At 34.9% G+C, this 13,500-nt stretch overlaps 1 protein-coding gene across 3 annotated transcripts in view; it reads left to right on the top strand.

Annotated features, from left to right (window-relative positions):
* The window catches only part of MAP4K3 (mitogen-activated protein kinase kinase kinase kinase 3), a 166,483-nt gene that overhangs the window by 35,194 nt on the left and 117,789 nt on the right, over window positions 1-13,500 (top strand). For 2 of the 3 annotated variants that reach the window (XM_074286652.1, XM_074286649.1), the window contains exon 2: window positions 7,970-8,027. In XM_074286652.1, coding sequence (XP_074142753.1) covers window positions 7,970-8,027 — 58 coding nt within the window. Of the gene's footprint in view, window positions 1-7,969; window positions 8,028-10,426; window positions 10,448-13,500 lie in introns of those variants that run through there. The other variant, XM_074286651.1, reaches the window with a different exon arrangement.

The following is a 13,500-nucleotide window of genomic DNA, read 5'->3' as shown; positions in this document are numbered from 1 at the left end:
AGTGAAGTTGTGGAGAAGGAAGAATGCAGAACTGGTTGTGCAAAGGCTTGGGAACAGGAAATGGGATCTTGGTTTGGTAAACTGGTTTGGCCAAAATGTAAAGGAAATGAAGGGATGTGTATCCATCTCTTTCACTTCTGGGACCTGAGAGGTTAACAAAAGAATAAGACCAGCCGGTAATTGCTTGAAAAATAGTGCATCTTTATTTTGGTAACTTTTAAATCATAGATGAGAAAGTCTAAGGAGCTATCTGGAGGCAGAAATAAAAAGCTGAATGCTTCCTACACTTGGTTATGATAGATACTTCCAATTTATGGCATCAGGCAGACCTCCAAACCAAAGGAAGAAAGGGGGAACTCAAACCTTCTCACCAATATTAGAACACTTATTGAGAAAATACAATTTTGTACATTAATATTTTGATACCTATTAAAGACAATTTTGTTAGAGTTCATTCAGAATAAACTTTTTTGTAAACATAACATCTTGTGGTCAAAACAGAATAACTTGTTAACACTATATATAAACAAAATTATCTTCTTTTTTTCTTCTCAGAAATTTAGTTCAGTAGCGTATAAGAAATTACTTTTCTTATCATCCTTCTGCTTGGCATGTCTGTCTCTGTCCTGTGCCAGCCAGTGAGTGACTCAGCTTTCCTCAGGCCAAACTCCTTAGGATTAGCAAGATCACTTTTCATTTGCCAATTGAGTAGTTACATTTTCCAAAATGAGTTGTCTTTATACTGAAACTGCTGACTCACCTGTCTCTTTTTTTGGAGAACTAAGAGTTAAGTTAAACCAATAAGAAAAGTAAAATGGACCCAAACATGACAGGTTTCCTTCTTTTCTACTGTTTCTAGTGTCTCTTTTTTTCCTATCAGAGAGTAGGCATTCTATTAAGTAATGCATGTTCCCTTGGGATTTCGCTTTGAGTCTTTTATTTCTTTCTCCCTTCTCTGTGATTTGGGTTAACATTTTACGTTTGTTGTTTCTAGCAGCTCTTTTTGTGGTGGCAAAGAACTGGAAAATGACTAGATTCTCGTCAGTTGGGGAATGACTAAATAAATTGTGGTATATGAAAGTAATGGAATATTATTGTTCTGTACAAAAATGATGTACATTCATTTTAGAAAGATGTGAAAAGATTTACATGGAGCGATACTGAGTGAAACATGCAGAACCAGGAGTATATTATACACAGTAACAGCAAGATTATGTGATCTACTGAAAGACTTAGATCTTCTCAGCAGTTCAGTGATCGAAGGCAATCCCAGTAAACTAAAATACCATCTACATCCAGTGAGAGAACTATGGAGACTGAATATAAATCAACATATGCTCTATTCACTTATTTTTCTTTTTCTCCAGTTTTTTCCCCTTCTTAGGTTTTTCCCTTTTGTTCTGATTTCCTCTCCCAACATGATCATAAGGAAATGTTTTTTTGGTTTGTTTTTTGTCTTGTTTTGTTTTGTTTTTTTCCCTGAGGCTGGGGTTAAGTGACTTGCCCAGGGTCACACAGCTAGGAAGTGTTAAGTGTCTGAGATCTGATTTAAACTGGGGTCCTCCTGAATTCAAGGCTGGTGCCCTATCCATTGCGCCACCTAGCTGCCCTGGTTGTTGTTGTTTTTTTTTTTTTTTTTTTTTTTTTTTTTTTTTTTAATGAATATACATGTATAACCAGAAAAAAATAATTTTAATAAAATATTTTACATTTTCTTTATTACCCCAGGTCTGCAAATTTTAGCTAATCCCACTTGAAACTCTCTTGCTCTGAATTCATTTATCAAGTACCTTATCTGCAGAGGCTTATAAGATTTGCTGCCTGGAAATGATACGTTTTAGACATAGAAATAGATTGTAGAGCCAGGAATAGTTACATCTGAAATGATCCTTAAAAGATCAGCTAACCTCCAATCTCAAACATGATTTAGTAGAAGAACACAAATTCTAAGAACATCATGTGATTTTTCCCAAAGTCACATAATAGCAAGGTTAGGAACTTAAATTCAAGACTTTTGCTTGTCTTTTCCTTCAAGACATACTATGTATTATACTCATACATCCATTTACATTAACTAGTAGGTATCCTGAGGCAGAGGAGGCTGGACATTCACTGTATGAGATCCTTCTTAATAGAAAGAAAATTGTATTCTAACACATATACCCTATAGTATATGGACGTATGTAACTGTACGTGTATTGGGAAGCAAAATAGACTGAGCACTCATTTTTGGAGAACCCCAATAGAAGAAGGAAGAAGAGTTAAATCCTTTCAGAATACATTTTTCTCTTTCTGTTGGGTTGGCTCCATGACAGCCTTTCTCACTTCCTTCTCCCCCTATCCCCTCACCTCCCCCCCCCCCGAAAAAAATATAACAAAAAAAAAAATCCCAATGGAATTTGATTGAGGCTCCTGAAAATTAAGCAATTATACCTGGTTGTAATATTTTAATTTGTTTTAGACTTGGAACATATTACATATTAACCATTCTCTGTTAGGGCAAGATATTTTTGTATAAGACTAAAAATGTTAATAAAATTATAACAACTCAGAATTCCCAGTTATTTTTAAAAAAGTTTTCCCATTCAGACAGTATTTAGATACTTGGCCTAGTTACATTTTGTGTGTTTGGCTTCTTACATTCCTTTTGTTCACTATGGATATATGCATACCTGTGTGTGTGTACATGTGCATATAATACATATGCGGATATATATAAGCCTTCATGATTGATCATTGAGTTTTTTTTTTTAAAGCTGAAACAAAAACTAGGCCAAAGAAACAGCTTAAATTTCTTTTAACTAATTTAATTAATTTTTACAAAAATTGTATAGGTAATTTTCCAGCATTGACAATTGTAAAACCTTTTGTTTCAACTTTTCCCCTCCTTCCCCCTACCCCTTCCCTCAGATGGCAGGTTGACCAATACATGTTAAATATGTTAAAGTATAAGTTAAATACAATATATGTATACATGTCCAAACAGTTATTTTGAACACACACACACACACACACACACACACACACACACACACACACACACACACACAGTGTCTTATATTTAAATTGGGATGGGGAAGGGAAGTAAGGGTTCCTTTAGAGTAAAACTTAATGTCTTGTAGAATTTTTTTAATTCTATTCTTCAGAGACTTGATATTTGCCTCTCCATGTTCTCTTGTTGGTGGACTTTTGTCATTTTTACACAGTGTGTACTGCTGTCCTCTCACAAGCTTTCACAGGCAGAAAATATATTGCCATTTTTCTTCCATCTGTCTCAGACTATCCCCTTTTAAAAATTATTGAGCTCAGAGACCGGGTGGGGGGGGAGTTCAGCAAGCATCTATTAAGCATCTATCATATACAGAGGTACTATGCTAAGTATTCAGGATATAAAGAAGTGTTAAAAACAATTCTGGCCCTCAAGGAACTAAAAATCTGATAATTGGGGAAGAAAATGTGCAGTAACTAGATACAAACAAGATATACATAGGATAAATTGGAGATGACATTTCAGAGACAAGACATTAACATTAAGGAAAACCAAGAAAAGCTTTTTTGCAAAAGGTAGTATTTTAGATGAAACTTGGAGGAAGCCAGAGAAGCTAGGAGATAAGAGTAAGGAGGAAGAGAATTTCAAGTATGGGAGACAGGGAATGTAAATGGTGGAGTTTGGAGATGAAGTAAGAGCCTTGTGTGAAGATAACATGGAAAAGGCCAGTCACTAGATCCATCTGGAAAGTGCTTTGTAAAGCACTTTAAATGGCCAAACAGAATTTTCTGTTGGATCCTGGAAGTTGTAAGGGAGCCAATAGAATTTATTAAATTGATGGGAGGTGATAAGATCAGACCTGCCTTTGTCTACATGATATCTGAGTGAAGGAAGGATTAAAGGAGGAAGAGCTTTGAGATGGGAAGCCCAACAAGAAGGTGATTATATTAAGTTTAGTTATTAAGTGATGAAAGTCTAGACCTAAGTGATATCAGTGTCAGAAGAAAGAAGAGAGCATCGAATGAGAGGTGCTCTAAAAGGAGAATCAAGAATACTTGGCAACAGATTGGTTAGAAAAAGTTGAGCATAACACCCAGGTTGTCAGCTTGGTGAGTTTGGATTGGGATGATGGTGGTGCCCTCAACAATAATAGAAACATTAGGAACAGTGATGAATTTTCAAATGAGATAGTACAATCTTTTAATAGAAGAAATGTTATTTATTTAAGGACTAAATTAAATTGTTTTGTGTCCTGTGAAGTTTTGAATTGTCAAAATAAGAATAACAATAAAATCTTCTATTGGGTTGTTGTACAGAAAATACAAACCTTAATTTGCTTTCAGAAATAATGTAGTGATGTTTTTTAAGTGAACTCTTATTCTAATTAATGAAAAATATAATTATGAAGCTGTTGTGTGGTAATAGGTAATAACTTATAGATCATAGACTGAAATGTAGAAGGAACCTTGGAAGTCAGTTAGTCCTCTACCACCTTTACTGTTTCTTCCCATTTGCTTAAATAAAAATCTTCCTTTGCTGTCTCACAGCCAGTGTCTTCAGGTGAGCTCACCACACAATAGTTCTTCAGGCCTTCCATTTCCTGTTGGACACAAGAGTGTCCTGAGGAAGGGTTACAGGGGCCAGGCTGGCCTTCTTCCATCTAAAGATCATCTGTAAAGATAAAGTACTGGACCCTGAAGGCAGCTCTCTCAAACCGATCTGCCAGACACTCAAACTCTAGGGCTGCTAGTGTGGCTCCAAATGCCCAAAGCACAATCACTTAGAAAACTGTTTTGTGTAGGACTCTGACAAACAAGCGCTCGGATTGTGTCCCAAAAAGGGATACAAGGATTCTCTGAACTTGAATGTCCTTTATGAGATAGAGGAACCACTGGGAATTAGAGAACGTGTACTTCAGGAGTGTAAAGGAACAGGAGTTGAGTAGACCCAGAGAGGTCTTTCTTCCAGGTCTTTTAATGGGCTACTTGTGCCTAACTGGTGGTAGTCTTCCATCAGCCATAGCCAAACACTCTAAACCCCAACTTCTACCCTGTGCTGTCATTGGTCCTTTTTGAAAATAAAGAATAAACAACAACATGCCTTCATATCTCAGTGACTAAATTCCTGAAGATCCTCATCCAGTTCTCATTATCATCCTTTCTTATTTCTAGATTTCTTGTAGTTTCTCATTTATTCAGATTTTAAACACATTCCATCAGGACTGCTTTATTTTTTTGTTTCATATTTACTAATCAGGACTCTTATCTTTTCTCAACTTGGGGGAGTAGAGGTAGAGCTCAACTCTATTTCTTCCCACTAGTGTACCATCTTGACTGGCCACTCTAGGAAATACTTTTAAAAGGAATTTATAATGCACCTTCTGTTCCCCTCAAAAAAAAAAAAAACTTGCTTTATTAAATGGAAAGAAGAATATTTCAGATATATTGTTTAGTTTTTATTTGTAGTATAATTTGCGAACAACCATCACAGTAAATCACATTTGAATTTTTAGATGCTTTGTAGAAATGGGAGAGAAACAAGGGATTTATACATTTTGCACACTTTATTGACCCAGTAATTTTTAGTAAGCAAGACCTTATTTTAGTGATAAAAATGGTAGAAAATTAGGATCATTTGAATAACTTCACATTTGTGAAATTTCTAGTCGTAACAAGACAAAGACAAGCAATGAGCCAATAGATTTTATAGCATAATTCAGCTCCTCACCTGCGAATTTTTGTATCGCCTTCAGTACCACACAGATCATACTGAGACAAGAAGCATTGATGAAAAGCATAAAAGGATAATAAAAAAAAAATTTTTTAATGGCATGATTAGAATTATTCTTTGGTTGTCTTGGATTTATAGAGCTGTGATCTAGAGTATCTGGAATTCATAGTAGCACTGTTTGATATTGATGTTTGTACTTAATGCTATTTTGTGATAATCAGGTGGTATGTTTCCAGTGATCTAATTAGATTTTCAGTTAAGTAAACTTGAGTTCAACAAACCAATTTGGAAAGTAGCAACATTCTATGCCTTAATGAAATGTGACCTTAGGCATAGAATTAAAGCACAGACTATATATTAAATATCGATTTACTGTAAAACTCCTTTACCTTTTGGCAGTTATATTTTATGCATGATTGTTAAAAGAGAAGTTGAATTTATTTTTAGCGAATCTTAACTACAGAAACCCTTTTGAGACAATTTAATCATTTTTGTGACTAGCAGATTGTGCCCTCCTGTGGTCAGCTATGCTTTAGCTCTAAAATTTTGTATGTATAATCTTTCTATTTGTGAACTATTTAAGTCACACATACTCTATTACCACTTGTGCTGTGAATACTTTTTACTATCAAAAAACACTATGGCAGGATCTCATTGCACTTTTGAAGGGCTCAGCATAAAATCTTGCTTTATTCCAAGCAGATTTTAGACACAATATTTTCTTAAGGCAGGAGTTCTTAACCTGAGTTCTTTAGCCTTTTTTTTTTTTTTTAAATTGTTGTGTTGATAACTATTTCAAAATATTCATATTCACTTCTTTCCCCTGATACCACCATCACCCCAAACGAAAGGCCTCATCTCCTCCCATCTGTTCTATTCTAGTAATCTTTTGTTTGGCTTTTTGGTCTGTAGTCTTCCCCCCTTCTCAAACTTCTTCCAGAAGCATAAGTCTAATGCCATTAACATACAGAATAAATTCAGTAACTACCTAGTGCCTCCAGATCAAGTATGCAATCCTTTGACCCCTTCCACTTTTCCAGTCTTCTTATATTCCTTATTCCTTTCTACAGACTCCATGATTCAGTAACTATGCCCTCCTTGCTTTCCCTCACACAAGACACTCATCTTCTGACTGGAATTTTTCATTGCTTGTCCTCAGTGCCTGGAATCCTTTCTTTTCCTCCTCACTTTTGCTTTTTGGCTTCTCTGACCTATTTTATTTCTCAGTTAAAAATCAGACCTCCCGCAAGAAGCCTTTTCTGGTTCCCTTCAATATTAGTGTTTTTCCTTTTTGATTATTTCAAATTTATCCCCTCAATCTTTTGTGTACATATTGTTTGTCTCTCATTAGACTCTGAACTCTTGAGAACAGGGACTGTTTTTTGAATTTTCTTGGTATTTCCAGTGGTTAGCACAGTGTCTGCTATATAATGGATGATTAATAAATCCTCATACTTTGAAAATAAACTTTCTAGGTAATTGCTAGAATATGTAGTGATTTAACATTCATTCAACAGTTAGTCACTTTCTTGGACGCTTTTTTCTTTTAAAAAAAAAATTACTTTTGTTTTTACATCATATTTATTTTCAGATATAGCTCTTTCATCCTACCCAGCAAAAACATGCTAAAATATTCACCATATGCATATTATGCATATTCCATACCCACACATAGTATACCTTTGCGGTGAAGGGAGTCATTATAATCACACATCATTCAGTTTCTTTTTGTTGTAATTGTACTTTCTCTTCACCTGGTCATGTGATTGTTATTTTCCTGGTTCTGCTTATTACAGTTTGTATCTGTTGGTTTCAGTCATCTATCTGATTATCATATTTACCTTCTGGTATGCTAATATTCCATCACACTTTTTAATGCTGAATTTCATTTTGTTCTTCCATAGTGTGCTTATTGCATATGTGTCAGTTTCTCTCCCTAGATTTTTCTGAATTCTTATCCATTATTTTTCATATGAAAGTAGCACTTTGCCACGTTTGTATGCCATAATTTGCTTAGCTATTCCCCATTAATATAAACGCCTACTTTGTTTTTAAAATTTTTTTGGTATTCAGCACTGTAATAAATATTTTCATACATATATGAGAATTTTTAAAGTGTAAATTATAATATGCCTTATATTGTTAAAGAATCAACTGTTAACCCAACATATCCTTAAAATAAAATTTTAAAATGTTCAAAATAACCTTTAAATAAAACTTTAAAACTTTTTTTTTTTCCTTCTTTCTTAGGCTCGAAATGTTAACACTGGTGAACTGGCAGCAATTAAAGTAATAAAATTGGAACCAGGTAAAGTTTCCTATATTCTAGAATTCCATGTTTTTCTGGAGATTGCTGACTATGACTTTGTGAAATTTTTCTACCTCCATATACATTTGCTTTTACTTCAATTAGGTTTATATGAAATCATTATTATATGCTATGTATTAAAAATTTGACTTGCCACATAATTAGGAAATTCTTGGGATGAGGGGATGAACAATTAGTACTCCTTTGGAGTGGATTTTTAATTAAGAGGATATGAAAATGAAAAAGGGAATTGTGGGTGTTCCAAGGACTAGGCCATGGTTATATATCCATTATTATATGCTATATAATAAAAATTTGACTTGCCATATAATTAGGAAATTCTTGGGATGAGGGGATGAATAATTAGTACTCCTTCGGAGTGGATTTTTAATTAATTTTTAATTAAGAGGATGAAAACGAAAAAGGGAATTGTGGGTGTTCCAAGGACTAGGCCATGGCTATATATCCATGTATCTTCATATATCTAGTTTCCCTGAAAAGTTTAAAAGTTCGAGTTTAAAAGATGAGAAAATTCAAAGTTTGAAAGATCATATTGAAGATTAAGAAGCTAGAACACACACAGAAAGATATTTTTGACAGATTTCGAGATACTAGTAGAATTTTTTATGATAGAAGCATATTAATATTCCATCCACTTGAAGTACATTTCCTTTTACTAACCTGGCCTTTCCCATATTGTTGGAAACCTACAAAAGGTCCTTGATTGTCTTCCTAGCTATGAAGACCATGATTTTTGGGGTGCTGTTGGTTGAAGACTAGTACTGGTTCTGGGCTTTATATATTATGGCCTGGCTTCTATGTCCTTTCCTCAGATCTGTATCTCTTCCAGTCTTGAGTTACTTTAATTTTGGTATTGTACATATTGTATTCTCATCCACAAACAGTGATGGTGTGGGGTGTGGATATATTGAGACTGTCGTTGCAAAAATCAGTGATTCACAGAAAGATCAATATGAAATGAGGAAAGTAAACACCTGGTTTGATAAGCAAAAGAATCATTAATCCATTCCTCTTTTCCCCAGTTTTTTCAAAAGTCTTGTGGTGTAAATATTGCAAGTAGGTGCCCAGATTGGCTAAATTTCCCAGGACTTTGCAAGAATATGATAGCATTCAGCCCTCTGTTTGAATGCCACTGCGGATACTTGAAGGGTATATGTGATATATGCTATGAGTCATCATGCTCGTTATTAATGTTAGGAAACGTGATAAACAAGGGAAACTGTGGATCTTAACTATTATTCAAAAGATCCCAACTTTACCACTTGGTACCTAGGTCACCTGAGGAAAATTACTTAACATTTCTTACACTACTTTTACTCATATATAGAAAATGAAAGAGGTTGGAATAGAACTTTTAACTAAAACTGTGATCTTCTGGTCTGATAAGGATATGTGAAATAGGTAGATATAGTTGTTTTAAAACATTTTGTAGTATAAAGTAAGGGAGCCCAGTCTCCTCATGATGACAGAGACCCTATTTCAGTTTATTTCTGTCCATACATTGAATTAGGTATGATGTGATTTGAAAAGGTGACTCTTCATCTAAGTAGATATGAATAGACCAGTCCAAAATGTGAGGTAGACTGACCTCCATTCCAAGGTGATATGTGAGAGATAGATGAGAGACATGGTAGATAGATAGTATCAACTAGAATATAGTTTTGGCCCTTAAGAGGGAAGGAACTATGTTGATTGGGTGATTATCATTACTCAAATATAATTCATTTCTTGGTATAGAACAAATAATGATAAAATGTAATTTTACAATTAAAATACAGTGGGGGTTTTCAAGATATGGAAAAATGTCAAACTAGCATACTGGGTTTATGGCCTTGGCTCACACTTCATGCAACTAAGACATTTCAACTCATGTTATCTCAGGCTGAACCACTAGAAATGATTAGCATCTTTGTATTAAGATCTTGAATAGATCTATCTCTGTCATGGCAGAGAAAGCATAGAATCTTATTAGAAGTAGTATGCCAGAGAGTTCTCTTCAAGATAGAAGCAGAAAATTCCAGCTCTCTTAATAGCTATTCCATCAAAATTAAGAAATAGAATAACAAATTTAGAAATGATTAAGAAATCTAAGAACAAACTCTAATAGATCCAAATTGCCAGTCTAGGTTTCAACAAGGGAAGGTCCCAACCAGGAAACCCTAACCTGGGAGTACAGCACATGGAAGTATTCTAGCATAGACCTGTCAGTCAATACACATTGAATGCCTACTATGTACCAGGCACTGTAGTAAGTGCTGGGAATATAAAAAGAGGCAAAAGAAATGATGAATTTTTCTCGCCATTTAAGTTTATAGACCCTCTGAAGAGTTTATCCATGAGTTTTAGCTTTGTCTTAGAAGAGCCCCTCTTCTGGGAGGAAAGAATAACAGGATAAACAGGTGAGTAGAGATGTGCAAAAATTAACTAAAGTAACAAATTCTTTGAAAATTAGATTGAACTAGATAGAAATCAACATAATGAAAGTGGCATTTGTTGGTGGGAGCTGTGGGGAATACAAGCTCACTGTTAGTGGAGGCATAAAAATACGAGCTCACTGTTGGTGGAGCTGTTAAAATTGGTCAATCTATTCTCAAAAGCAAATTTTGAATTACATGCAAATTTCACTAAATTATTATACCTTTTGACCCAACAATGCTACTACTAGGAAGAGTATTACTTAATCCAAAGAATTAAAGAGAGATTAAAGTAAGAAGGAAATGACTCATGTGTACAAAATATTTATAGTATCACTTTTTGCTGCAGGAGAGAAATGGGGAACAGGTAAAAAAAAGAATGGTATGAATGAAATGGAATGTTACTGTGCCATGAAAGGGATGGTTTCAGAAGAACTTGGCTAGATGTTTATCATTGGAAAACAACTTGGAAAAGCTTTTTAACATTCCAATGAATGCAGTGACCAACTACAACTTTGGAGGAGTGATGCAGTAGCATGTTACATACCTTTTGACATAATGATGAGAGATTCAAAATAAAGAATGAGACACACCATTTTTTCACACAGTAGATGTGTGGATTTGTTTGAATTAACTGTTATAAGAATTGTGTTTTTTTTTTTTGGGGGGGGGGTAGAGGATGGTTTAGAGATTGCCAAGAAAAGAAAGATGATCAGTGATATTTTTCCTTAAGTAGTTTTCTTGGTGGATATGATGCAAAGCAGATCCTTTTTTTAAGATGATATATTCCTTTTCTTACCTGGCATCTAGTGGCACAGTGTATAGCAGTGGTCCTCAAACTTTTTAAATAGGGGGTCAGTTCACTGTCCCTCAGACTGTGGGAGGGCCCGACTACAGTAAAAACAAAAACATACACTCTGTCTCCACCCCTCAGCCCATTTGCCATACATTACCCAGTGGGCCGCATAAACGTCCTCAGCGGGCTGCAGTTTGAGAAGCCCTGGTGTATAGAGTATCTGAAAAATAGTAGCATTTTCTGAAAGGTGATAGAAATAGTAATAACTGCAGCAGCAGCAGTGGTGGTGGTGTCATAGTGTGGGCTCCATTTTTCCTTTTTCTTTTCTAAAGGCATGTCAAAAACTAATCCTTTGTGTATGTTTGGATATATGTCTTAGTTTTATAGATTCTATTAGATTGATCTGTATTAATAGTTTTTGAATTTTTGGCTTCAGACTTCTATACTCTTTAGATTATCAAAGTATAAAATTGGTCTTTCCACAAGCCTTAAAGAAAACAGGACTTTTATAAAATAACCAATTAAAGCCAAGATGTGACTCTTCAAAAGCAATGAATAAAAAAACACTTTAAGGGAAATATACACAAAAGCTCCAGAAATAGAATTGTAAGTTATATAAAGAACACAAATATAAAGATATTCAGAAATCTTTTTTCAGTATATCAGTATCACAGAGAAGATCCTAAAGGAATAGAAAAATGAAATGGTATTAATGTTCGAGAGGGAAAAGGGGAGTGGGAGGTTACAAAGAAAACATTTATTACCAGCCTACATATCTACTTGATATTTACTGAGGTTTTGATGTTCAATTGTTTTTTTTCAGTTGTATCCGACTCTTTGTGACCCTATTTAGGCTTTTCTTAGCAAAGATACTAGAGTGGTTTGCTGGTTTTGTTTTTTTTTTGTTTGTTTGTTTTGTTTTTTTTTCTCCAGTCCATTTTACGATGGGCTTTGGTTGGTTGTTGTCCTTTGTACTCAAAAAGTACCAAAATGAAATCACTGTGTTAGCGTCGAGGTATAGTGCATCTGACTGTGTTTGATCAGACCAACATGAGCTCGGAATGCTCTGCCACAGGTCGGTCACAAATAGTCCCCATGAACATTTGTGGTGGATTCTCTAATTTTATACATCTCACATTTCTTTTGGGCTAATTCAATTCTACTTTGCTCAAAGAGCCCAGAACCTTCTCTAATAAGGGCACACCATGCTGGGAGGTCCTGTGCCAGTGTCTCCCATGTCGTACAATCAATTCAAAAATTCTTAAGGGAGACTTTGAATGTGTTTTTATATTGCTTTTTCTGACCATCTTGTGAAAAAAACAAATGGGGAACTAAGGCAAAGTTAAGTCACACAGCTAGTAAGTATATGAAGCCACATGATTTCGCGCTAATTGTTTTGAGCAACAGTGCACCATAGAGCCACCTCTGTAAGATTCATAACTATACAAAAAGATTATTCTAAAATTCATGAAAAATAAATCAAGTGAACAAAGAATTCACATCGCCTAGTCTATTGAAATAATTAATACTTAATAATTAATATTGAATTAATTAATACTTAGGTACCACAGAACAGAATGAGCTAGAATACATTGGGATAATCACATAGCACTTTCAGTGATCCTAATCTCTACCTCAAACCCTAACCTTTTACTACCAATATTTTCCCAGTGATAACTGGGCAGCTCTGAATCCTGGAATCCCACAATTGCAAGTTATCCAAAACATAATGAAAAGATAACACAAAGGGTGTAAGTAAGCCACAATTATGTTAGTTGTTTTAACTTGGTTTTGGTAATTGCTGTGTTAAATATTAAAAGTATTTATGACCAGAAAAGGAGGTAGGTGAGTCACTATCCATGACAAGAGATGACATATGATGATGTGATTGTTGTAGGGACAGGTTATAGGGACTGGATCAGTGGATTAATTTACATAGAACATTCCCTCTTCCAATGTAGTTGGCACCTTCTCTGTAACAGACTGTTTTAGTCACCTGTAAGCACTGAAAGAGGTTAAGGGACTTGCCCAGAGTCACACAATCATTAGATGTCAGCAGTGGGACTTGAACTCAAGTTGTCCCAGATCTGAGTATGTTCTTTCTCCGTTACGTTACTCTGTCATTCCTATAATGAAATGAAAAGACTTAGAAAAAATGTCTAATATCTTGGGTAGATCTTCTGGAGACTTGATGGAAGGATATGGATAAGCCAATCTCCCTATTGCTAAAATCAAGTGTCAC

This window comes from Sminthopsis crassicaudata, chromosome 2 (genome assembly GCF_048593235.1).
Source record: "Sminthopsis crassicaudata isolate SCR6 chromosome 2, ASM4859323v1, whole genome shotgun sequence".
NCBI lineage: Eukaryota > Metazoa > Chordata > Mammalia > Dasyuromorphia > Dasyuridae > Sminthopsis > Sminthopsis crassicaudata.
Note: the sequence above shows the minus strand (reverse complement) of the source record. Positions and strands in the feature narration are given on the sequence as shown.